Here is a 27923-nt window from a genome sequence, read left to right on the forward strand (position 1 = left end):
TGAGGCACCATTGCTCCAATTGAGTTAAAGTTAAGGGACCATTGCTACAATTTACTCTAAAACAAGTGTACTTTAGTGAGAGTGTAGATTTTGTTAATAGCTGCACACTTGCTTTACACGTGCTTAAGGTCTGGGATCATAAAAGATTAGCATCGACTGTGTTTGTAAGCTGCCAAGGAGTGCATATATTTAGGTTTCTTTGCAAGAACAATCGTGATGACATTAGAGTTATTACAACCTGACATAGATGTTTCAGTTTTGCGGTGATAAGCAGTTCGATACGGATTACATAATGGGAAGTGTCATTGTTTTTTTAATATCCTGAATATTTTAGAAATGTGACGTGGATTTTTATTTTTATGTTTATGTGGAGGAAATCGAAGATAAATCGATTTATGGTTGTGACATTCAAGTGGGGGAAATGAAATCCCATTTTTGGATGTTATTATTAAATTAAGTATTTTGGTGCTGTATTTGTAGTTACGACACATTTATATTTACGGAGTGAAAAATGACAAAAATGCCCTACCTGGCTAAATAGAATTATACGAGGACATATTTTATCCTCATATGTTTTACCGTATTTCTTGGCATATTTGGATAGAGCTCTATCCTACGAGTACGTAGGCGAAAATCGTTCGTGAAAAAGAGTTTCAACGAAGGAGAAACGGTTAAATGCGAGGATAAAATGGTAATTAAACATTTTCTAAAAGGCTTCTAAAAAGCTGGAGAGGAGGGAGAACTGAGGAGACCCGAATCTCCCTTTGACCCGTGTGAGACTCGACTCTCGACCCAATTTCTGGGCAAGAAATCCAATGCTTTCTCCAGCCGTTCACGCAAAGACACCACCTGTAGGCGACTCCTTAACCTCCCTTGTTCATTTTCCACCCATGTTCAAATGGGTTTGACCCTATATTCGTGAAGAACTAAGACGAAGGGTTTCGAGGGCTTCACGGTATCGATCCGCTGTTTTTGTGAGTCACGCCATTGATTACCACCATCGATCAACTTCTCTCAACCCCAGGAACAAAGCCCATGTGTTGGTTGAGGCGTCATAGCTTGTTTTAGGGTCGAATCAAGAACACCCATTTTTAGGGTTTCCGACAGATCGAGGTTGATTTCAGGTGTTTCCCAACCGAATTGGACTTCGGCTCAGGTATGAAAATTCTTCCCCGTGGTTTGTTCTACAACCTTGTAAAATTTGGTAAATTTTAGAGTTGGTTGGAATTCGTGGTTTTCGTTCGCCAGAAACCGCCACGTGTGGTCAGAAGGCTGATTTTGTATTTTTAAGCTAATTTTGATATTCTGAGATAATATTTGATTTTCGTTTGATGTGATTCGATCATGTGGATGTAGTTTCATTTTTATTGGCCGCTTGAATATTGTTAGTAAACGGTTTAAATTAGATGCAGCCATGGAAGAAAATATCGATAATATCGGCAATATATCGCCGATATTATCGAATTTTGCCCAAGCCGATATTTTAAGTGGTATCCAAGGGGTTTTCGTCCAAATTTCACGATATTATCGCGAAATTTCGGAACTGTGCAAGTCGGAGACGAACGCCGGAGCTTCTACAGCTCCGGCCGACTGTAAAACAACCTCCTAGACTCCGATCTAGGTATGAACATGAAATAGAAGACGAGAGGAACGTTTTTATAACGTCCGTTTACCGTGAAACGGCCGGAGGTGTTCGGAAAGTTCTTCGACACCCACGGCCTCGCCGGAGATGGGTGTGCCTATTCCCAAGTCGATTTCATCCTAAAAACCTTGCAAAAAGACGAGATAGAACTTCAATTTCATATCTAAGCTTCGATCTAGAACATAAAATGAAAAACCCAAAGCTTACCTAACCGGAGAAATTGAAGGAACTCGCCGGAGCAGGTGCGATGGTGTGCGTGTGGGTCTCGGTGCAGAGAGAAAGGAGAGGTGTATGTGGGTCTCGGTGCAGAGAGAAAGGAGAAGGAGGAGCAGAAGGTCGTGGTGTGTGTGTGGGTCTCGGTGCAGAGAGAAAGGAGAGGGAGAAGCAGAAGGCTGTGGTGTGTGTGTGGGAGAAGGGAGAAGAGAGATCGAGAGATCTCTGTGTGTGTGTGTGTGTGTGGGAGAAGGGAGAAGAGAGATCGGAGAAGGGAGAAGAGAGATCGAGAGATCTGTGTGTGTGTGTGTGTGTGGAAGAAGGGAGAAGAGAGATCGGAGAAGGGAGAAGAGAGATCGAGAAGGATCGAGAGAGAGAGACAGACAGAGGTCGTGTCTGCGTGTGTGATGTTTGTGTGTGTGCGTTGTGTGCGTGTGTGGTTGCGTGCGTTGTGTGTGTGTGTGGGTTCCTCCTGTCAGGAGGACACATGACTCACTCAGGATTCCCGACAACTTTTACAATTATTTTGACAATTTCAAACCACTTTTACAATTATAACTTGTATTCTTTTCAGACCATGGATGGTGGTTTCATTCAAAACCGTGTGCTGATATTCTTTCAAAATGTGGAGTATCAGAGCCATTGTGATATTCTTTCAAAGCTGCCATTGTGATATTCTTTCAAGAGGTGGAGTATCAGAGCCATTCAGAGCATTTTCGTTTCTTCTTCTTCCCTTACCCCTTTCAAAGTCATTCCAGATCCATTCCAAAGCTTGAACACAAAGGGTTCCATATTTAAAGTAAGTTTACAAACTTATAATTATATTATTGTAATTTATACAACAACAAAAAAATTTGTGTGGACTCGTATGTTAATTTTTTTAAGTAATTAATACTTGCATGTTAGTTTTTGTAAGTAATTAAGTAATGTTAACAATTACATGTTAATTTTTTTAAGTAATTAAGTAATGTTGTATAATTATTCCCTAGGATAATTTTAATATGTTTAATGTTATTTATTATTTTATTTCCCTTACCATTTTCAAAGCCATTCCAGATCCATTCCAAAGCTTGAACACAAAGGATTCCATATTTAAAGTAAGTTTACAAACTTATATTTATATTATTGTAATTTATACAACAACAAATAAATTTGTGTGGACTCGTATGTTAATTTTTTTAAGTAATTAATACTTGCATGTTAATTTTTGTAAGTAATTAAGTAATGTTAACAATTACATGTTAATTTTTTTAAGTAACTAAGTAATGTTGTATAATTATTCCCTAGGATAATTTTAATATGTTTAATGTTATTTATTATTTTATTTCCCTTACCATTTTCAAAGCCATTCCAGATCCATTCCAAAGCTTGAACACAAAGGGTTCCATATTTAAGGTAAGTTTACAAACTTATATTTATATTATTGTAATTTATACAACAACAAATAAATTTGCGTGGACTCGTATGTTAATTTTTTTAAGTAATTAATACTTGCATGTTAATTTTTGTAAGTAGTTAAGTAATGTTAACAATTACATGTTAATTTTTTTAAGTAATTAAGTAATGTTGTATAATTATTCCCTAGGATAATTTTAATATGTTTAATGTTATTTATTATTTTATTAATATTAGGTTTTATTATCAAATTGGATTATTATTCATTAATATTAGGTTTTTTTATTATCAAATTGGATTATTATTCATTAAATTAGATTATTATCAAATTGGATTATTATTCATTAAATTGGATTATTCATTAAATTGGCTTATTATCAAATTGGACTATTCATTAAATTGGATTATTATTAAATTGGATTATTATCAAATTGGATTATTATTCATCACTATGTTTTATATTAGGATTATTTTTTTATCAAATTGGATTATTATTCATTAAATTGGATTATTCATTAAATTGGCTTATTATCAAATTGGACTATTCATTAAATTGGATTATTATTAAATTGGATTATTATCAAATTGGATTATTATTCATCACTATGTTTTATATTAGGATTATTTTTTTATCAAATAGGATTATTATTCATTAATATTAGGTTTTTTTTTATTATCAAATTGGATTATTCATTAAATTGGATTATTATCAAAAAGGAATATTATTCATCACTATGTTTTATATTAGGATTATTTTTTTATCAAATTGGATTATTATTCATTAATATTAGGTTTTATTATTCCATATTATTTTTTTAATTACTTAAATTTTTACAATCATTTTCTTTACGTCATATTTAATTCTTCTGTAGAATAACTTTATTATTTAGGTTCTCTTATATAACTGTCATCACTACTATATTTTTTGGCCAAAAAATATTTGTCTAATTTTCATGAAAAATAAATGTAGGTACATTTACGATGTCCAGTGGAGCTACTAAACGTGATCCAGCTTGGGAACATGGATACCCAATAGACGGAAACAAACATGGCACAATTTGCAAATATTGTGGTCGGGTAATGAAGAGTGGCGGAGTGACACGACTTAAGTACCATCTTAGTGGATTAGATCCAGCAAAAAATGTCCAACGATGCGATAATGTCCCCCCATAAGTGAAGGCATTCATCAGCACATTATTAAAAATTAAAAAACAGCAAAAGGAAAAGATAACACAGGGAATGGAAAATATTCGAGCTGGGCTACGGGGAGAAGTCTATGGCCAAACGATTGACAGTGATGATGATGACGATGAGGACGAATGTGATGATGACATGGGACCTGAAGAACGACGCAGTTTGAAACAAGCATTACGTGCCTCCAAACAGTCAGCATGGGAAGGAGAACACCTTCATAAAATTCCTAATAGAGCACAAGGTTCCGGGACAAGTGGTGGTGCACAAATAAGACGGGGAGGCAGTCTTAGAGAATCACAACCAACACCACCAATAGCCCCAAGTTTATATAAGTCATCCAAAGCACGTCAAAAGAGTGTTTGGAGTTATTTCATTGGAGGTAATGTGAAGGAGGGAATGGGGTATCTAATTAGCAAGTTCTTTATCTATGAAAATGTCCCTGCTGCGAAGGCATCATCACATCATTTCAAAAATATGGTAGTGGGATGTCAACACGCCGGTGTTGGAGTACAACCTCCCACTCCCTATGAGATAAGAAACAAATATTTGGATATGGAGTATAAAGACATTGGCGAGTATGTTAACAAGTTGAGGTCAAAGTGGGAAACTAATGGTTGCACAATCATGTGTGACGGATGGACCGGCCCGACCAGATTGTCTATCATAAACTTCATGGTATACTCCAAGGGAAAGACAATTTTTTTTAAGTCTGTTGATGCTTCAGACCATATAAAGAATTACAAGTATATTTACAAATTATTGAGGGATGTAATCATGGAGGTGGGAGAGCATAATGTTATCCAAGTCGTGACCGACAACGATTCTACATTTGTCAAAGCTGGAAAAAAGTTAATGAAGCATCATAATGTGTTTTGGACATCATGTGCAGCACATTGTATTGATCTTATGTTTGAGGCAATGGGGAAAAGAGAGAATGTTGCTACTGTGGTCAAAAGAGCTAGAACGATCACAAATTATATTTACAATCACGGTTGGTTGTTGGCAAAGATGCGTGAATTTTGCAAAGGAGAAATTATTCGTCCAGCTACCACTCTATTCGCCACCAACTATATTGCATTAAACAGCCTACTTAAGAAGAAAGCAGGGTTGAATCAACTATTCACTAGTGACGATTGGGCCAACCACAATTTGAGCCGCTCAAATACAAGTCGTATGGTGGAAAGTATAGTGCTTGATCATGCTTTTTGGACTCAATCAGAACATGTGTGTCAAGTGTTTGAACCTCTTTACAAAGTTTTACGGATTGTTGACATAGAAGTGTATCCTACTATGAGGGCAGTATATGAGTTGATGCGTGTAGTGAAGGATGAATTGGAAAGAAAACATGGTGCAAGGTGGGTCATAAAGATAATTGAAGACCGATGGTATAAAACATTATACCACGATTTCCATGCAGCAGGTATAAATTATGTCATAATTTGCAATTCATTTCTTTAGTTGCATAAGTATTATTTCTCTTATTAGAGTATGTGTTTCTTTGAACAGCATATTATTTGAATCCCTGATACCAATACAGACCCGGTGTTGGAGATGATGGTAACCTTATACGTGCTGTACATAATGTATACTCTAAATTAGACCCTGCATCACCAGCAGTTTGCCAATTTGGAAATGAGGTACACAATTACTTAAATTATAATAATTACTTTGTTGGATTAAACTAACACGATTTATTGAATTCAGCTAACATGGTTTAAAGATGCAAGAAGAACTTTTGGAGAACCAACATCAGTTGTTGCTCGAACAAATATGTCTCCTAGTGAGTATAAACATATTTCACTATAAGTTTATAATAGAATTTGTTGGAGTTATTAGGCTTATCAACATTGTTTTTCATTGTAGCTGAATGGTGGATCATGTATGGGACCGATGCACTAACTGCGAGAAAGTTAGCAATCAAAGTATTATCACAAACAGCTTCCTCATCTGCTTGTGAAAGAAATTGGAGCACATTTGCACTCATACACACAAAGCAAAGAAATAAGTTGGCTCATAGTAGCTTGGAAAAATTAGTTTATTGCTACTACAACATGAAGCTTCAAATTCGAGATAAGGAAGCAGAAATAGATCATGTCGACCGTGGTGACCCACTAGATGTGTTTGATATTGTTGGTGAAGATGATGATACAGAGGGTAACCAACTTTTTCAATGGATTAGACCTCTTCATTTAGATGATGATGAAGGCAACCCAGCTCCCAGAGTTACTGAAGAAGCACGTAATGAAGGGATAAATGTAGAAAGAGTATTAGAGGAGGAGGTGGGATCTAGCAGCGCTGACTCTTTGGAAGAACTTTTGCGCCCAAGACCAAGAAACACTGGAATTCCACCTTCTTCCAATCCTACACAACCACAACATCGTGCTGATACTAATGATAGCTCTAGTACAAGATCAGGAGACTCACCTACCACCGGAGGTGGGAATGATGAAGGACATAGTGGAGCTGGAGGTAGTGGTGGTGGATATGGAAACTATTATGGACCACCTTCCGAATTTATGAGCCCCTTCACTGGTGAGGCAAACTTCACGCATGCAACACAGGATGATGACCATGGCAATAGGCGGGCAGGACCAGGAATTGGTGCCATAGGGAAGGACTATACTCGCAGAGAAAGAGGCAAGGGGATTTTGTCAAGTCAAGAAGATGACTCGTTATCTAGAACTTCGGACTCTGTTGGAGTGGGAAGTAGTAACTATGGTAATACTCATAACCAACCATTTCCCTACCCTTCATATCCCATTCCTGTTGGGATGGAATCGAGCGATTCATGGAAACAATCCGAGACTCAATCTTCAAATGATTTTGCTTATGAACAAGGTCAACCAATCTCAGATCCATATGGGTGGCATGTTAACAATTACATGCAAAATTATTTTGGGGATTTATCATTTGATAACTACTCTTCACAATACACTCACTCTACACATAGAGATGATGAAGATAGTCAAAATTTTGAACCTCATAGGAACTCTATGTGGTACTAAGTCACTCATGTATCTTACCATGCAATGTATAAAGTGTAAAATATTGTACTAATTCATTATACATAAATGATTATGGTGTGTTTAGACTTCTTTCATTAATTACTACATATTTTCTACACTCACAATGTTTGTCAGCTCGCTATATAATCAACTTGATAATGTTAAATCCATCATGCAATGTATTTCCTTCCAATTTTTTGTGATCAACTAATAGATAATTGACTAAATAAACATCCTGCAAAGTTTCAATAAAAATTTCCAAGTTTTTCTTACAATTTCCGTGGTTTCCATGTAATTTTTATCGATATCGATATTATCCCGATATTTCCATCGATATTTCCGTGTTTTCGGACTACCGATATTTCCGATATTACTGATATTTTCTTCCTTGGATGCAGCCATAAAATGACGGAATAAAAATTATTGTGGTTAATAGAGTATTGATTAACCATGACTTTGTTTTTTACCTATCACTGAGAATCGCTTCCAAATAAATTTTGGATCGTTACAATGTTGAACACCACCATCTACATTATAAATTTAGGGTCCCTGCTCTCATTTGGCAAGCTATACTAAGCCTTGGTCCAGCTTTTTTTATGTTTGGTAAACATTCAGCTTCAACTTTTTTTCACAGTTTTGGATGAAAAAAAACAAAAAACACAAAGCTGCAAAACCTAGCTTTGAAAAACCAATTTTTTTCACATCTGTTTTACATAAAAGTTTATCAAACACTATAATACTGTTTTTTTTCTTTCAAAAGCACTTTTACAAAAAAATTTACCAAACAATCTGCTGTTTTATTTCACATTTGCTTATTCTCACAACACAATAGAAACAGTTTTTTTTTTCAAAGCATAACAATACCAAACCAGCCCTAAGAGCACCACGCCCCATAAAGTAAGAGTGACAAGCAGCAGTAGAACCATATATAACCTAGCTGCAAGCCTGCAATGGCATATTTAAGTAAGTATTTCGGACCATGTGAGTTAGCTGGATTGCACCACCTATTGCTAATATTTTACTAGACGACATGGATTAGATAGGTGTGCAGAAAATGAAATACCTCGGCACATTGCAGAGGCTTTTGCACTTGACAGCAGTCCAATCTTAGTCCATGAGTAACAAGTATGTAACATGTTGCCACTTCAATATTCGTTCAATGGAGAGTGAGCTTACCATTCCATAAAGTCCATATGGCACATGACTTGCTGCTGAAATTTTGAAGAAAAAAGGCAAGTTATAAAAGATGATTGCTTGAGCATCACTCGAATTTACAATCATTTGATAAACCTGATCGTGATCCAAAGCAACCATTGTGTTCAGACTCCATTTCTTGCCTTCATTCTTCAAAGAATCAGAATCTTTCTCCGCAGTCTTTGCCCCAGGCTCTTCTTCATCCACCCAAGAGAATGAAACAGGCATTAGCGTAGTCTGTCATGGCGCGGAAGATCTCAGGCAGGCGAGTTTTGAGACTCCCAAGTGACTTCTCCCTCACCTGGATACAGTGCCTCTGGTGAGCTTCGCATTCCTCTTCCATTCTCTTCTTCAAGCTCTCAACAATGAATTTCTTCTCTGAGACCGGGTCCTTGGGAATTGCATCTTCACCTCTCTCCTGATCCATTTCAGCGTGCCTCTGCTCGTACTTTTGGTACCAGTGTTCGAATGCCCGACTTTTACGTAGAAACTCCTTCCGTGTCTCCTCGAACTTCTCTTTTAGCTTCCTCTCTTCCTCCTGATGAAGTATGATGGTCTTTATCACAGCCGCAAAGGACGATATTGCAGATTTTGCGAGTTCATCACGAAGCCAAATGGTTTATTAAATGGTTTTTAATTCCATTTTTTAATTTTTTTATTTTTAATTATTGGTTTATTAAATGATTTTTAATTTAAATTAAATTCAGATTAATTTAAATGATCACGTTATATATCACATAAAGTAATATATAAATGTGGTATAAAAACATAAGAATAACATTACTGATTAATTTATATTAAAAACCCGTATAAATATAAATATATATATATTTTTTCCCTCCTTTGAATCCTCTTCACATAAAAAAGCTCCATTTGTTTCTCTGCAAATCCGCCTTTCTGCATCTCTCTCTCTCTCTCTGATGATCTGCATTTTCCGAACCTGGTTTCGAACTCGTTCCTAACTCGCTCATTCTCTCTTTCTATATAAATAACATACACAAATAGAAAGTGAATGGAGGGCGTTGCTCTCTCTGAAGATCTCTCCGATTCCACTCAGCGTTCCGACTGGGACAGCGACCAGAGAGTCTACTTCATTCCCTACAGGTCTAGCTCCTTCGCCTCTCGATTTCGTTTGCGTTTTTCACTTCCCACACCACTGCATTTTCCAATCCAAGCTGGTTTTTCTTTTCCTCAAATATTGTATGCATTTTAGTTTATGGGAATTTTCCAGAATTAGAAATACTTGGGGTTAGATTAGGAATTTGAATTTTAGAATTTTGTTGTTGTTAGTATAGTTTTTTTGTTTTGTTTGAATTCTAGATTTGGGAGTGTCTGAATCGTAGGGTTGTGATTGGATTTATGCACGGAATGTTCATATGTGAATTGGGTTTTCAGTTGGTGGAGAGATGCACAGGAATCGGTTTTGGGCGATTCGGATGGGAAGAGAGGGATTTTGTACGTGACGTCGCAGGCTTCTTCGTATGCGGGCCCTATGAAGCTTATCAACAACATTTTCAACTCAGATCTTGTGTTCAATCTCAGGAGAGAGGATGATGGTGTACGGAGTGGTGAAAATGTCGAAGTCGGTGTCTCAGGCCGAGACTACGCATTGGTGCCCGGAGAAATGTGGGTTCAGGCACTCAGATGGTGAGTGCTTTTTAGATCAGCTTTTTTTGCCATTTTTATGACATGGGCTGTTTTGAATATGATTGGAATGAAACAAGAGCCAGGTAGTAATGAGAAGTACCCTGTTAATCCAACGTGGTCCTTTTTCCCCCAGAATGGTCTGTGTTTGATGTTGCCTCTTTTGCTTTAAATGCTTTTTAGTCACATGAATAGTTGGCAGTACAGTCCTGTGCCCAAACTTGATTATTGTTGTACATTTTACATGAAATTCACAGGCATTTGTGGCCCTGTAATGGTATCGCACATTTAAGTGGTGTTTTGTTGTCTTATATTGAAATGGATTGATGTGAGTTGTTAATTATTATTTCCATGAATGCTGCAAGGAATGTTTTGCAGGTGTTTAACTGCTTAAATTTTTACCCTTGATTTGGTTCTACTTCTAGATTAGGCAGTTGAAATTTTAACCCTAACCTTCTAAGAGCAAGAAATTTTGAAAAAGATTGATTGTTCTTTGACTAGACTGCAGCAACTTAATTCCTTTAACGTTATCCTCATTCCAATTATGCAGTGTGAAAATAATCCCCTATATTTTGAGAACAGTTAACGCTTGCTCTTGCATTAACACTTGAAAAGCAAACCTTTTGAGCTCTCCGAGGTATGTATAATGCAATTTTGCATATTTCAAAATGACTAAACCCCCTCTAAATGCTAAGGCAGTCATAATAGTTATATTGTTTGTAATTAGTATTTCCAATTAAGTACATTGTTGATCTCAGAGTTCTGTGGTAATGAATCAATTTGGTATTTTTGTAACTCATGGAATACTATAAACGCGATGCATTTCCCTGAGTGTGAAAGTCATGGCATACTATTAAATTTTAGGGGATACACATAATTTGTTGAGTATCTTAGCACTCTCCGACTGTTGTCTACATGTAGGCATAGTGATTCTAAAGTTGCGGTGAAGGGCAGTAAGAGTTTTTCAGCTGCGGAAGATGACATCACCGATGTCTATCCACTGCAACTCAGACTTTTTGTTTCACGAGAAACAAATTCATTGGGAGTAAAGGTTACAAAAAAGGTCAGCATATGTACTTAATGTCTTGTTTCGGTTTTTTATATTCAGGTTTTCATTTTGTTTATTTTTAGCCTTGGATTCTTAATGTTTGGATGACTAAGATTTGAACTACTAATGATGATAGGTTTGTGTGAACAATGTGCATGCGGGCCATCTTTTGGAAAAGTTTGAAGCATGAAAATAATGTCACAAACATACATTTTAGCTGGAAAAGTCTGCAACATCAGTTTACTAGCTGTGTTACAGTATAGATAACGTTTTTCTCCCCCAAAAAGTATACAGTTAATGATGCAAGACATCATAAAAAAATTTCTTTCATTTTGGATGGATTCCCACTTTCAATTTATGCATCTCTCACGCTTTTCATCTTTCCCATAATTTTCTTTTAACTTAGAAATGAAAAATGTTGATATATGAAATTGATTTATTGCTGAACCTACTATCATATATATGCTTTTAAACTGTTATTCAACAATGTGTTTCTAACTTCTGATGAATTTTTTTACTTTCACTTGCACTGCTGCGTGAACAAGTAAAGGATGGAAGAGTATTTGTAATTATGAGTTCATTGGGCTGCACCTTTTCTTTATATTCTTTTGGTGAACGACCTATGTATTATGAGAATCACATATATTCCCACATCACATGGTAATACATAATGTCCTGAGCCTCTCCACCTGTTGCCAATTGGTTTTGAGTTGGATGCTTTGATTCTCTCAAGGTATCAAAGGATGCCATATATGTGTCAGGCCCAACAGCTTCATCTACTTGCCACAGCACCCAATTTAGGTTGTCCACATGTTTGGCTCAAGGTGAGTGGGCACATTGAGGGAATCCCACATTGGGAATTTAAACCCTTTCAAAGTAGTATAAAGTGTTTTCGGCTTCTCATCCATTGCCAATTGGTTTTGGGTTATATGCTCTATTTTTTCACATGCAAAATATAATCTGCTGATTCTGATTATTGTGGGATTCCATTGTCTTCCACATCTTAAATTGATGTTCTATTATTTCATTTGTGCATTTCTCTTGTAGGATAATCCAGTCGAGTTCTTCAAGAGAGCCTGCAAAATCTTTAGTGTGGAGTCTGAGATGGTAGTTAAGTTCATTATTTAAATGTGTTCTGTTATCAGGATAAAGTGGATGGCTTTTTAACCTCTGTCATTGCACCAGATACGCATCTGGGACTTTTCGGGGCTGACAAACTTATATTTTATAAATGAAAGAGCCAAGTCTCCTAGAGACTTTCAATGGGAGTCAGATGAGGTAAGTGGCAGCTTGATACAATACATTTGTTAAAACTTAATTCATACTCATCAATTGTTGATACACTGCATGCATACTCCAGAATCTGTTTCATGTTTCTCAAATTGATTACTATTCTTGCTGTCTTCTCATTTTTTTTATTTTTATCATTTTGGTGCACAATATCTTATGGATGGAATTTTATGTTTGTCCAGATACTGTTGGAGTTGCAAGTTTATGGGTTCTCAGATTCCCTTAAGTGCAGGGAAAGGAAAAAAGATGAGATAGCCACGCAACATTCGACCATCGCAAATTCCCGTTCTGGTGCTTCAGTTATGATGAATGGTTCTGCTGGAATCACAAATTCTAACTTCATCCGTTCATTATGGGGAAGCTCTTGCGAAACCTGTTCTATAGGATTGACAGGATTACAAAACCTTGGAAATACTTGTTTCATGAATAGTTCCATCCAGTGTTTAGCGCACACTCCAAAGCTTGTTGACTATTTTCTTGGAAATTATGGTAGAGAAATAAATCCAGACAATCCGTTGGGCATGAATGTATGTCATCTTTCGATGCACTCTTCATAATTTATGACCTGATGTTGTGCAATGAATGTGTTAGTGAGATATTCCTCACTTTATCAAGTATATATCTATCTTTTTTTACTGTATTTTAACTTTATGTACTCTTTGTCAGGGGGAGATTGCTTTAGCTTTTGGAGATCTGTTAAGGAAGTTATGGGCCCCTGGAGCAACTCCAGTAGCCCCAAGGCTGTTTAAGTCAAAACTTTCTCGATTTGCTCCACAGTTTAATGGCTTTAATCAACATGATTCCCAAGTTAGTGGCCTTTCTTGTTTCCAGAATTGCTTTTGTTTTCGTTCAACATTTACAAGGAGTTTTCATTTATCATACCATAATATTGTCATAGGAGCTCCTGGCTTTTTTGCTGGATGGACTTCATGAGGATCTTAATCGTGTAAAATGCAAGCCTTATGTAGAAGTCAAGGATAGTGATGGTCGATCAGATGAAGAGGTAGCTGATGAATATTGGGAAAATCATTTAGCCCGCAATGACTCAATAATTGTTGATGTGTGCCAAGTGAGCATCTTTCTCAGATTTGTCTCTTTTTTTTCCACTCTTTGCCAAATTAAAATCTGAACAGGAATGCAAATTGCTTACTTTTGTGATGCACATGATGATGAGCCTTGCAGGGTCAATATAAATCAACATTAGTTTGTCCTGTTTGCAAAAAGGTCTCTGTTACATTTGATCCATTTATGTACCTCTCGCTTCCATTGCCTTCAACAATGATGCGGACAATGACTTTATCAGTTGTCAATACCGATGGGCATTCTCAACCATCTCAATATACCATTACTGTACCCAAGCATGGAAAACTAGAAGATCTCATCCAGGGTTTAAGTGTTGCATGCTCATTGGGGATTGATGAAACCTTTTTGGTAGCCGAGGTATTTTTCAGTATTAGAATATCTGATAGGAGCTCCTTGAATGCTGGTGATATTGGATGATACACACACAAAAGTACAATATATATATACACCTGTCCTTTTGTCCATATGTTGATCTCTGAAGCTATATAGTTCTGTGCAGATATACAACAATCGCATTATACGCTATCTTGAGGAACCAACTGATTCATTATCTTTAATTAGAGATCAAGACAAGCTAGTTGCTTATCGGTCGATGAAAGATGTTGAGCAAGTCCCCTTGGTTGTGTTCATGCATCAGCTGATGGAGGAGTAAGTATTATCTTTATTTTGAATCTTATTTTATTGTAATATTATGTATGCAAGTTTCAGACTTAGGGTGTAAGAAGGGGTGCTGTGAAGGACTTCTTTTGTAATTTATACTATACCTCAATCATAAATTCATAATGGATGATAACCTGTGTCAGTAATTTAAATGTATGGGTAAATTCACCTGTGTAAATAAATGTAAATTAAAAAAATAAAGTAGCATGTTCTATAATCCAATTATATATATTCCAAACTTATTTGTGAAATTTTAGTTGCCTACTAGGTTCACCTGCGCACAGAGCTTGCATATGATTTCTTTTGAGAATCACAGTAATTTTAGACCAACAACAAGGTCGACCAAACCACATTCATTGCATGGATGTGAATGGCTTTTGCCGTCTCTGTTATAGTTCGTGGTCCTAACTGTTTGTCCTTTTAAGATAAATCTTAGAACCGTGAACATTTTAATCTGTGAGAATTTTCTTCAGACGTATGTGGCAGTTTAGTTGTTCATGCAAATGAGGCTAGAGTAATCCATTTTAGACACCGTCAGGTAAGATTATAAAAACAACAGAGAGTTCTTGACATCAGCAATGATATTGACATGCTACGACAATCTTAAGCTCTCCTAATGTTTGATCGCAACCTGATATTCTTGTTGGCTTGGGGAACAGATACAATCAGAAATCCAAGCTCTTAGGAGACTTGAATCTGGGGTTTGCATGTAACCTGTTGGGCTGCTCATGGCTTGGACAGGTTTTTTTGTAGTATCAAAACCGGATTCACCTCTTCAGGTTGCATGGTCTGTGGCCCAATGATAACGATACACATTGGAAAATGAGCCTGCCCATTCATTAATTTGGAGGATGGCAATGTGTTTAGAACAGTTCAGAAAGGGTACTTCTGAATTGAGGGCTCAGTGGAGATGAAAGAGGAAGGAAAGTGAAGGCTAAGAATCGAGAGGGGGATGTGAGGCTGTGACCATGAGAAGGGTTGATGTCCCTGTGGTTTAAAGTGTGGCAGTGCAAGAGATTTGGGGTGGCAGATGGGTCGGAGACTTGGAGGAGGGCATATTCAAAGAGGCTGCTGGAGAGATTAGAGATGGATTTGCTGTTTTTTTTGTTGGTAATCAGTAAAATAGAAAATAACCGCCAGGAGACTATGTCCACATAGTAATATCAGTATGATGTAAAAAATGTGTGTGTGTTTTTTTTTGGGTTTATTGGTGTTGCCTTAAAAATCCAAAACCAAGGCTGAATTGACCTCATCTGGTTCCCCAAGAAAGACTGATTTGATCAGACCAATCAGCCACTAAATTTTTAGCCAAAGCAATATGGGGGTGTGTTCATCTTTTACACCCATCATTTTGAGCCCTATAAGTCGTAAGTATTAAGACAAATAAATATGCACTCTGATATGTTCTTTTCTCAGATTATTCATGATCTCTTTAATACTAGGAATTATTTCCATAACAGCTCCCTCAACCATCTTATTTCCGTAACACAGAACTTTCATTTCACATTTCAATAAGAATTTTTTATTGTTCTTGTGACATTGTCTGCCCTCAACCATCTTATTTCTTCTATATTGTCAGGCAGCACATGCATGGGAAACTGACCTCTAGCTTTGGAATTCCTCTTGTATCAAGGCTACCCAATTCTGCTAGCGGATCCGATATATGCAATTTATACTTAAAATTACTAAAGCCATTTCAAACACCTGCAAAAGATTCCCAAGAATGTTTTGATAGTTCAAGGGGCACCATTCTTGAAGAAGTCACTAGAACAGAGGATTCCATACCTCCTGTTAAAGACGGCGGTGTGAACCCCTGTAATGGAAATGGGGCTGACTCACCCTTTGATTCTGAATTTAAATTTTACATAACAGATGAAAAGGGAATTTCCAAGGATAAAAAGATACTAATGAAGGAGATAGAAGAGAGGAAAGAGACTAAGCGGTTGAATGTTCTTGTATGTTGGCCAAAAAAATACATCGAACAATATGATACTCGCCTTCTTAGCTCATTGCCGGAGGTTTTCAAGACTGGCCTCTTTGCAAAAAAACCTCAAGAGTCTGTTTCTCTGTACAAGTGCCTTGAAGCATTCTTGAAGGAAGAGCCTCTTGGACCAGAAGACATGTGGTCAGTGGGTACATCTTGAGCCTTTAATTTTTGGCTTTAAAAGCATTTGTGTATACCTAGGAGTTGGAAGAGCTGAAATATATTGATATCTATGGGTGTATTCACTTGCTTTTTGGTATAGCCAAAGAGCATTTGGTATGTTCTGTGAAATTGTTATTTGTTTTACTCATTCCAGTACTCTTGACCTCAAATTTGGTATGAGATCTGATTTTTTCTATAGTTTATTTATTTATTCATTCATTTATTTGTGGATTAGGATTTAAAGCTCTTCTGTCTGATTTACAGTCATTATTATTGCTTATGCAAATACATTTTCAGGTTGCATGTGAGGTCATTGACTTTTTTATTACAAAATTTTGACTTCTTCACTTGTCCATCATGTTTGTTCGAATGAATTTTCTACAAATAGTTCCTTACATATGTTAAATTAGTAATTTTTATGTCTATCACTGTTATCACAACACCCTCGTCTACTCATCGAATATTGGTAATTGATCTTTTAATACTCAAAATAGTGGTATTTCAAGCGTTACTTGTTATTTTTGCTCAGTTTTCGGAATCGACACTCAGAAAGTGGATAAAGTATATTCTCATGGTTATGAAGTAGAACAGTGTATTTGGAGTTGTACACGACCTCTTATCCTTTTTATTGGTTATTAGATTGTGAGAACTTGCTGTCAAGGTATTTCTAATGTTAGTACTGTTATTACTATTTTAGGTATTGTCCTGGCTGCAAAAAACACTGTCAAGCCAGCAAGAAGTTGGATCTATGGAGACTGCCGGAGATCTTGGTCATTCATTTGAAGAGGTTCTCATATAGTCGGTTTTTTAAGAACAAGCTAGAGACATATGTTGACTTCCCTATTGACGATCTTGAGTTGTCAACATATATTGCCCACAAGAGTGGCCAGTTATGCAATCGTTACATGCTCTATGCAGTTAGTAATCACTTTGGAGGCATGGGAGGTGGTCATTATACTGCATTTGTCCACGTAAGTGGTGTTTCTTGCTCAATTTTTACTTAGAGTTACTATTTTCTTATTTTCTACTCTTTAATCTGATGAACTTCCCATATACTATATTTTTAGTTATTTTCTTGACTCAATATTTCTCTGTTTCAAACACAACGAATAAAAGCAAAAATGTTTCTATTTCGAACTCTTATATTATTACTTCACTTAGTCTAGTAATACTATTATCCATTTGCCGAATAAATCTAGCACGATGCAAGCCCTTAGCTGGCTTAGGCTCCCTGGAACTAGGTCCTAGTTTCTACCGTTTTCAGAGTGGTTCTTTCGTGGTGCACTAAGGAAATTAGGTTTCAATCTTTTGTAGCCTACTCTAGAAATCTCACAAAGCGTGTGGCCACTCTTTGATCTTAGTCCCACATTAGTGAAGTGTCAGGAATGGAGTTTGCATGATTTCGTTGCGCCTCTGCAGCTAAGAGTTTATACACTTGGGGGTTCAAAACCTTTGTAACCTCTCTGATCTCCCATTGCTGTAGATTATTACATTGGAATCTCCACCATGTTACATAAATAATTTGAAAGCATGCAATAAATATAGTTTTGTACCTGACATTGTGTGTAATTTGTAGTTAAGTTGAGGCATAGATTCCTATTATTTCCCTTTTCTTGTATGGTATAATTAAATGTGTACGTTAACTTATGTTGGTTGACACAGAGCGGTTTAACTGAATTATTTTTCTTATGTAGCATGGGGGTGATCGGTGGTATGACTTCGATGATAGCCACGTTAAACCTATCAGTCAGGACAAGATAAAGTCTTCATCTGCTTATGTTATTTTCTACAGAAGAGTTGTGGAAGTGTGATATCAGAGTAGAGACGCATCTTTGAAATCCCATTTGAAGATCAATCTTGTCGAATATATATAGTTGTTCACCTCAGTCCTAGGACTAACCGCAGAAAATGCCATTCTTTTGCCGTTGGCATCGATTAGTTCAGAAATTTCCAGCATGGATAAAAACGAGGGAAGTTCTTATGCTTAGAGGAAGTGCTGAAGATGATTGTAACATAGTAGCAAATTGAAGGGATGAGCGACCATACGGAGGATGCTATGTGAAGTTATAACCATCCATGAAGAGACGTTTACTACCCGACTAGAGAGATTTCTGAAAGGGTCTGCTCTATGAAAGTGTAATGTTTGCTTTTAGATATTGCTGATGAGATTGGTATTAGATGTTCAATGGGCAATTCATTAATTTGTAATTTTGTGCTAGCATTTTGGCGATCTTCGTTTCTCAGTCATCTTGTAACCATGGACCGCTGGAACTAGGTACTGCACTGCCGATGACCTTGGGGTTGTGTGGCGGTAGTTCTTCCCTTGCTGCTGATGTGGCCCCAAGTAGGAAGAACGAAATGTCTTCTTTTATTTTTAATCACTGTTCCCACCTAGGCTTTGTCTAGGCGTTAGGCGGCTGACCACCGCTTCGATTAATGCTTAGATGTTTGAAAATTAAGAAGGGGCGCCTAGACTTGCTGGCACCTGCATAAACAGCCTAAGCATCCGCCTAGCCCGCCCAAACTTGCTTAGGCACCCGTTTAAGTCGCAACTCATTTTGATAGAAAATAGATAATTTTAATTTTGCATTTTATTTTTTTCAATAAATTGTAAAAGACTTGTTGAATACTTAAATGAACACATATTATATGCTTGTTCTCCATGTTTTTCATTATGTTTCAATACTTCATAATATATATGTCATTCCATTTAATAGTTTTTAATGAAGTTATATATATTCAAGTATAAGCAGACACTTATTTATATAAAATATAATAGATTTACTTAAATAGCCCTAGCCTGCTATTCGATTAGTGTCTAGTGTTTTTTAGAACTTTGTTTTTTATTGGTTGATAAAATAGGGCATGAAAGAACTGTCTGGTTATCTGTATAATTTTCATTTGTTTTTTCTATTAAACAAGTCCTTTTGTTATTATTTTTCAAACTTTAAGTTTCATTAATTGCTCATTTCTGTATCTGGAGAACAACCGATTTGGCTTGGCTCGAGTATACCGTGACGTGGCTTTACGTGTCAATCAAATTGTCAATGAAAGGAGGGCATGTATTGATCACGCAACTTGGAGGATGCATGCATGCATGTATATAATTTTGATTAACATTGAAGGTGATTCCAAGATCTTGATACATGCAGTTAACAAGTATATTCAAGTTCCTTGCCAAATTTTATATATCGTCAAGGACATTTGTGCATCAAATTCCTAACTATACAATAAATCATTTCTTCCGAGAGGCCAACATAGCAGCAGATGATTTTGCTACATTAGGACACAACTATAGTCTACATTGTAGGAAAAATGTTTAATCAAGATTGACTACATTTGGATTTCTGGTACATTTTATTTTATTTTATTTGTAATATGTGTTTCTTGATTAAAAGAAACACAACATAATTATATTTAGAGCACTATGTTTTCTTCTCTACAATGTTTGATTATATTGGTAAGTTTTTTTATTTGTAATATGGGTGCATTTGATTTTATGATATATTTGGATTTCTTGTACATTTTGTTTCCTGATACATTTAGAATCTAAACGTACCAAAAATCGGTATGTTTATTTTCAAGTGTAGCATAAGTTTTAAATACATTTTTTATATAACTATACGAAAATTTAAAAAATTACTGAAGTTTTCTTATTAAAGTATCAATGACTTTTTTTTAAGGAAGGAGGAACTAATTAAATATAATAAAAAAAATAAAAAGTTATTTTTTAGTGATGATGAGGAATTAGTTAAACTTATTTTTTTAATAGAAAAAGTCACGAATTTAAAATTTCTAGATCGCAAGAAATTAGTTGTTAGCTAGCTTAAGAGAGATGTGTGTGTGTGTGTATAACTATAAAAATGTTGAGTTGACAATTGATCAAAACATTTTAATCAAATTTTATAAAACAACATATGTTTAGTCTTAAATATTTAAAAAATATAGGGGATTCTAATTATTCCTTTTTATTTTTCCACCAAGATTAAAAATTATTTCTGTTTGTTTCAAAATTATGTCTTTACAAAGCTTTTCTCTACGATACTTGTATATTGGTATATTTTTCACAGATATCAATAAAAATGACGGTTGTAGTCATAGGTGAATATACATGTGGAATTACTGGTGGAATGACGGGCAACAATGTGGTTCGTTCGATGGAACGCGCATGAGCTTCCGAATGGTCCTCTTAACGGATTAGGATCTTTTTTTAATTCTCTTTTTTAGAATCTTAGGGATGAATTTATCTTAGCCGTTTATCGTACATCGTTCGATCCGATTTCGTTAGATACTGTTTGTATTCAATTTTAAATAAAAAAAATTCAAAAAGATTTTTGACCTCAGGATGACTGATGAATGAATAGAATGAACTGATCCCTAGATCCTTACATGTCTGAGTCTCGGTTCTAATTTGTCTCGAAAGGAAAAGCAAGAAGCGATCTTGTGATACTTAGACATTGGCAAGTTTATCAAGATCAAAGTCCTCACACTCCCTCCCTAATATAGATCTTAATACAGTAATTTCGCACTTATTTAATCCAGATTCGTTATTGATAACCTGTAATCGTTTGTACTATGTCTGATTATATATTGCAAAATGTGTTACGTTTAATATGTTGTGAGTACGTACATTTCCGTTACGTGGTCAAGAAATTCTAAAATACAAGTGTAACAAATATGAAAATGAAGAACGTTACAATGACGGTGAAGATGAACAGAGTGACCCCTAGACCATTAAATTTAGCTTCAGTGAGGTCTGAGGAATCAACTGGCGATATTGCACGCGTGCTTTGGTGACGGGAAAGAGTTGCACTCCAAGCTCCGAGCTCTCCGGCGAGTTTCAAGCTAGAACTTGATAATTCGACCGTCGCGAATCAAGGTTTTGACCTTTGTGAAACCCCTGTTCCTCGTTTCCAGAAACCTTTGTTTTGGTAAGTTTTATGATCTATTCATGTGATTTTTTGGTGAAAGAATCAAGCTAAACGAAGCTCATTTTTTGGAAATTCTGCAGTTTTAGTGAACAGACGACATATTCGTTCATTTTAACGGAATCATCCAACGGAAAGGTATATCCCGTTATCCATTTTAGTTCATACTCATCCAGCCCGTGGTCACTGGCAACGTACACACTTGCGTGTTGCACTCATACTGGTAAATGCTAGTATTATTTGTTGAGTTGCTCAGGTATGACTTCTGATTGAACATGATTTCCTTAACTATATATTGTAGTAGATAATAGTATTTAGTTTTAAATTATATGAGGTTTTTCAAAATGGGGGTTAGTTTGTTTGAAATGATTATGATCCACTCACACTTTATTTTTCGCTCCCTCATGACCTAGCGAGACCAAGATGGCATCTGATGACGTGTGGCCTTAGCAGTACAGTCTTCCTATGGGATAGGGTGATTCCTCGTCCATTATGTTTTATCTAGTTGTAATAATGCATGATCATACTTTCAATTATGCTTAGCACAACACATATTTTGTTATTACTGATGTATGCACTAGTGTTATGCTCTAAACTGATGTGATAATAATGGGGTTATTGAAACCTAATGTGTCCCCAAGTTGGGAGCTTGTTGTAGTGACTTGCAGGATAATTTTAGTACTTAATAGTAATGAGTTTTTTAGTTCAAATTTATTCACATATTTATTACCTATGGTTTCGTCATCATATTGGTGATGTTTCGTCATTATTTTGGTGATGTTACATTATCAATTTGGTGATGATCAGCACATCTTTACTCTTAGTTTGATGGCTATTTGGATCAAGGTTTATCAATTACGCCTCCATCCGTGACTGTGGCAATTTTGATTTCAACAATTATGACAATACAAGCTAAAGGCAACCAGATTTTCCATTAGGAATCATTGGTAGCTCGTTGACCTTGAAAATTCTGGAACATTTGCAATGCCAATGTATAACAAAAGTCGTCCCATTCAATAGTAGCTTAAACAGATGTAATCCCATCATCAAAATTATTTTATTCTGTACCTTTTTAACGATTTAACAGCTTTGAGTCCACAAATGCTAAAAGTTGTAAAATCGTGAGCTTCTAAAACTAGATCAGAAGCTTGCTCGGTTCTATAAAATTATGCAACACACAAAATGCATTTATAATCTTAACTTATTTTAATGTCGAAAAAGGAAGGTGTGGGTACTATGCTATGTTTTTTTTTAACAATCCATCAATACCATTCATTGCCCTTGAATGACGTAAATTATATAACTCATTTTAGCTTTCAAGTCGATGGTTTCCAACATACTATTGGAAGTGATATCTTGTTTCACAATGGGGTGCCAAAAACTATGTCCATTACTTTACCATGTATCCAGAACATAATATTGATATATGTTGATGCACAAAATCAGTGAGACTTTAAAACAACGTAAAGTGTCAAGTTTGTGACCTTCACTCGGTTGCTTCGGTCACCTAGTGATGATAATATGTAAAGAGATAGAGATGAGGAAGCAAACACAAGATGTATGTGGTTCACCCTAAGTTTGGCTACGTCCACAAAGTAGAAGAGTTCTCATTAATAGTGCAGGATTTACACAAATACATAGGTTCAAACATAATAATCATTAGTGGATTCTAAAGACTTGTTTAAGTACAATAATGACATTCGTCCTTAATTGTAGGAGAATGATCTTCTTTTATAGTTGAGAAGAGTCTCCGGCTTTCATCCGCGGTCGATGCAGGACTCTAGGAGCTTTATTTTGACGTTGACACATTTCGTGATGTGATTGGTCTCTTGGGTGGAGGGAAACTCTTGTGCTTCGGAGGGGTGCCTCAACATGAATCCCTCAGTGGGTCCTTGAAGGTATGAAGTTGACCGGTGCTTGGTAGTTTCGGGATTGGTCAAGTATGATACAAACACTATTCCCCTAAGTTCCCAAATGAGGAAAGCTTCTCGGTTGGGGACTTGAAAAATCCAAGTCACTAAGTAAGCACGAAATTTCTTAGTATCGAAGTGTAGTAGCATATAGTGGGAGTCCCCCAAGTTTCAAAGCTAAAATGATAGCTGAAAGAGGTGGCTTGATATTCTTGAGTCTTTGAAGAAAAAAAACTTCAAAAATTATCCCTCTATTTTTTTTTTTTTTTTGGAAGTAACCCAAGTATATATATATATATATTTTTTTTTTTGGATAAATTACATAAAACTACCTCAACTATGGGTCGAACCACAATCTTATACCTCATGTTTTAAACATTGCAATGTCATATCTCAACTTATGAATTCATTGCAATGTTAGACATCCGTTAACGTTTATGTCAATTTGACTATTAAATGATGATATGGCAGGTGTGGGGCCCACTTCTTCACCAATTGAAATAAAAAAATAATTAATTAATAAAAAAGTTTTTTTTTTACAATAAATTTATTAAAAAAAATCTCCTTCCTTTTCTTTTTTCAAATGGGTTTTTCAAAAAAGGTGAACTCAAAGAGGGCCCACTGAAGATTGAATCGAAATTTGAAGACCCAATTGAAGGTTGTTCAGATGGGGAAGATTTTAGCGAAGAACAAGAAGACCAAGAATTCGAAGGGAAGGCAAAAGCTTTCGTCATTCTTCTTTTTCCTCCACGTCGCCGAAGAATGCCTTGTTATTAACCCAATGCAGATCTACGCCATAAAGTCTTTGGTGAGCATATTTTAAGGCTCGTCAATGAGAGCTGAGGAAACAGAGGGACGACAAAAACCCATTCTTCCTCTTCATCCTTAAACACAGCCAAATCCACAAAAGTCGACCCTCTAGACCCCATAAACAAAACCCAGATCGTAGATTGAGATATATATAAGAAAATGTTAGAGATCAATCTGATGGTTAAGGGGCTTTAGAGGTCTGAAAGAACGTTTAGGAGGCAGGGCTCGTCTGGGTTGATTTGTGACGACAAGTTTCTACAATAGGCGTTGAACCAAGGTGAGGCAGAGAAGTAGGCGGAGGCAACTCAGGAAGCTTGGGGCAGTGCGAAATCCAACTCAACAGGACCCACCATGGAGCGGAGCAGATCGATCGGAGAAAGAAGCTATCAGACGATCAAGGTTTAGCCACAAGCTATGGACCCATATTCCTAGAAAGTCTCTGACTACGGGATATGCAGCGCGTTTGGAAAACTGAAGCTAGCGTCGGCGTGTCGACTAAGACCAAACAAACGGGGATTTTCTGTTGATTTTGCTGTGTTTAAGAGAAAGGAGGAAACAGTTAATGGATGCATATTTTCATATATTTCCTTTGGATTTTGTATATATGAATGGGTTAAATGCACTAATTTATATTGTTTTAATTTATAGGCATTCAATACGAAAGTTATGTGAAAAAGAGTGAAAAATGAGCTTTTCGGGTGTCTAGAGTAATTCCAGTACAGCAATACGCTAATTAACTGCACCAAGGCATATGCGTTACAACAAGAAGATGAGATTGCAACAGTTTTAGAATCAAATAGAGATGAGAATGCTATTCAATGGAATCTAGGAGAGAACTTAATAATTAGTTTTATTATTTCCGTTTATTTTTTATTTCTTAAATAAGGACATAAAGTCCATTAGGGTTAGTAATTAGTATGCTTTTAATTGCCTTTAAGCACTTGTTTGCTGTTTGTTTTATATAATGAGATCCTTCTTCTTATGATATGGGGGGTCAACCACAAAAACAAAACCAAAAATCATTTATTCTACATAGGGGGCTACGGCAAGGAAGACCAAGAGGAAGAGCTACTTTGGAGTTTTTCTTTGCTAGGGCTACGATGTAGCCTAATCATGAATGCTTAATTGCCTTGTGGCATTGTTATTATCAAGTTTTTATTTCATATTGAGTATCTTTTGCTATGCGTGATGCGCTTGATTTTTATTTAGATGCTTGATCACCATCTAGGTTTTAATTAAGTTGATTTGATGCATGTTAGAGTAGATGTCATACTTAACTTGGGTTTAGCTTCTGGCAATTGATATCATAACCACCTATTTGTAAATGCCATACAATTAGGGTTTGTGTGATTTTCCAACGATTTCCATAAAGCTTAATGGGTTCTTACTTGTTTAAATCCATCTAGATGCCATAGAGGGTTAACATGTAAGGATACTTTTGATGTAACCAAATGCCATGGCCGTCGAATAATTTAGGGAAAATCAATCATCAATATTGGGGAACTACTTGAGCATAACATATTAAGGGAATTAAGTATGATTGGTTACGGTGAATTTGGATGCCCTAAGTTTTATTTTCTTATATTTATAATTTTATAATTTCATGTATTTTATTTTTAAAGTCATGTTTCATTTTTAGTTTAATTCAAATCGTATCTCTTTTTCGTTAAAGCTTCTCAATTAAATTTGTTTCAATTTAGTTAGTAAGATTTTAGAATCAATTCGATCTCTGTGGGATGATATTCGTGCTTATATGCTATACTATCATTTGATTTGTATACTTGCAAGCACAAAAATTCGAGACTTAATGAGTTTAATTTTGGTTATCTAATTTTCGCAACAACAGTTTTTTTTAGGGTAAATTACATAGTAACCTCTCAGGTTTGAGGTCTATTACAACCCCATACAACAACTTTAAAGCATCTCACTTTCATACATCTAGTACCATTTTATTTCAAAATAACACCTCCGTTAGATTTTCCATCCATTAGTCTATTAAATGCTGATGTGGCTGCCACATTTGTGCTGATGAGGCTGCCACGTGGCAAAAAAAATAATTTTTTAATTTTTTTTAAAAAAAATCTAATCTTCTAAATATATATAATAATAAAAAAAAAAACCTGAAAGCTTTACCCGCAACCCCCAAAACCAGAAACCAATTAATCCCAAACCCACCTCCCCATTAATCCCCCAGAAACCCAGCGCAGCAACCTCCTCCTCCCCCCCACCCCCCAACGAACCATTCTCGTCAAATCCCCCTTACCCCGACGATTCACTCCCGTCAAATCCCACCCCCCTCCTCGACGACCCACTCCCGTTAAATCCCCCTTCCCCCGACGACCCACTCCCGTCAAATCCCACCCCTCCCCCCTCGATGACCCACTCCCGTCAAATCCCACACCCCCCCTCGACGACCCACTCCCGTCAAATCCCACACCCTCCCCCCGACGACCCACTCCCGTCAAATCCCACCCTCCCCCCCCCCCCCCCCCCGACGACCCACTCCCGTTAAATCCCCCTCCCCAACGAGATGGGTTTTTTTTTCACCTTTTCTTTTCTGGGTTGCAGATACTGGGTGCAGAGGAGGAGGTGGAGGATGGGTGCACGGTGGGTTTGGGGAAGACGAGAAGGAGGAGAAAAGGGTGCGTTGCAGGGAAGATGAAGATATGGGGCTTTTTTTTCTCTCTTTTTTCTTTCTGGGTTGCAGGTTGGGCTCGGATGGGGGTGGGGGAGATGGGAAGATGGGTGCGCGAAGGAGGTGGAGGATGGGTGGGAGTGGTTTTGGATTTGGGCTACAGGGAGGGAGGACGGATTGGGAAGATGAAGGAGATGGGTTTCGGCGGGGTATAGGTTGGGGGAATATGGGAGCGGGGAAGAAGAAGGTTGAGGGCTTTTTTTTTTTAATAGGGTTATATTATAAAATTTTTAATTAATAAAAAAATATTTTTTTTTTACCACGTGGCAGCCACATCAGCACAAATGTGGCAGCCACGTCAGCATTTAATAGACTAATGGATGAAAAATCTAATGGAGGTGTTATTTTGAAATAAAATGGTACTTGATGTATGAAAGTGAAATGTTTTAAAGTTGTTGTATGAGGTTGTAATAGACCTCAAACCTGAGGGGCTATTATGTAATTTACCCTTTTTTTAATTAATTTTAACTTTTAAATAAAAATTAGTAATTTTGTTAATAATTAATTAATTTTTTTATTTCACTTGGGGAAGAAGTGGACCCAATTCCTGCCACGTCAGCATTTAATAGTCAAATTGACAGAAAAATTAACAGAGGTTGAACATTGCAATGAATTCATAAGTTGAGATATAACATTGCAATGTTTAAAACATGAGGTATGTCACTGTGATATGACCCATAGTTGAGGTAGTTTTATGTAATTTACCCTATATTTTTTCTTAAGCCCAATTCCTTCTTTCTTTCTTTTTTTTTGTGAGAAAAAAAATATGTGGTTGAAGCCTTTTCCTTACCTAGCTTGAATGGTTGAAACTTTTTCCTTTGGGCACATAACTTGAATGGTTGAAGCTAGTCATAGGACCCCATAAATTGATTTTGCTTCACACTAACTTGATCAAAAGTGTGTAAAGCTTTTTACATGTTGTAGTGTTGAAGCTTTTTGGTTGAAGCTTTGTAGGTGAAGATTTTTAGGTGAAGATTTTTAGTTGAAACTTTGTAGGTGAAGCTTTGTAGGTGAAGCTTTTTGGTTTAAGCTTTGTGGGTGAAGCTTTTTGGTTTTAACTTTGTGT

General features: G+C 36.3%; 1 protein-coding gene and 1 pseudogene across 4 annotated transcripts; both read left to right on the top strand.

Moving 5' to 3' along the window:
* The first annotated feature begins 702 nt into the window (after positions 1-702).
* On the top strand, positions 703-18722 carry LOC126615211 (ubiquitin carboxyl-terminal hydrolase 8). Of its 4 annotated transcripts, none has more exons than XM_050283004.1 (13): positions 703-1156; positions 10039-10290; positions 11209-11350; positions 12383-12442; positions 12521-12613; positions 12808-13152; positions 13292-13432; positions 13524-13694; positions 13808-14065; positions 14208-14356; positions 15948-16493; positions 17212-17485; positions 18209-18722. In XM_050283004.1, exons 2-13 carry the CDS (start codon positions 10136-10138, stop codon positions 18323-18325), a joined length of 2451 nt encoding a protein of 816 aa, XP_050138961.1. In that variant the 5' UTR covers positions 703-1156; positions 10039-10135; the 3' UTR covers positions 18326-18722. The 4 variants fall into 4 exon arrangements, with proteins under 4 accessions (XP_050138961.1, XP_050138962.1, XP_050138960.1 ...); XM_050283003.1 differs by lacking the exon at positions 703-1156 and adding an exon at positions 9486-9747; XM_050283006.1 differs by lacking the exons at positions 703-1156; positions 10039-10290 and adding exons at positions 10787-10924; positions 11886-12159.
* Positions 18723-24029: 5307 nt separating this feature from the next.
* On the top strand, positions 24030-26986 carry LOC126617043 (uncharacterized; annotated as a pseudogene).
* The last annotated feature ends 937 nt before the right edge of the window (positions 26987-27923 follow it).

The sequence above is a fragment of the Malus sylvestris genome, chromosome 3 (genome assembly GCF_916048215.2).
Source record: "Malus sylvestris chromosome 3, drMalSylv7.2, whole genome shotgun sequence".
Classification (NCBI taxonomy): domain Eukaryota; kingdom Viridiplantae; phylum Streptophyta; class Magnoliopsida; order Rosales; family Rosaceae; genus Malus; species Malus sylvestris.

What these genes read in the sequence shown, in the direction of transcription:
- LOC126615211 (XM_050283003.1), top strand. Translation starts at nt 9,656, where the DNA reads ATGGAGGGCGTTGCTCTCTCTGAAGATCTCTCCGATTCCACTCAGCGT. An exon ending in TTAGTGTGGAGTCTGAGATG is followed by an intron (nt 12,443 to 12,520) that starts GTAGTTAAGTTC and finishes TCATTGCACCAG; the next exon opens with ATACGCATCTGGGACTTTTC. An exon ending in ATTATACTGCATTTGTCCAC is followed by an intron (nt 17,486 to 18,208) that starts GTAAGTGGTGTT and finishes TTTCTTATGTAG; the next exon opens with CATGGGGGTGATCGGTGGTA.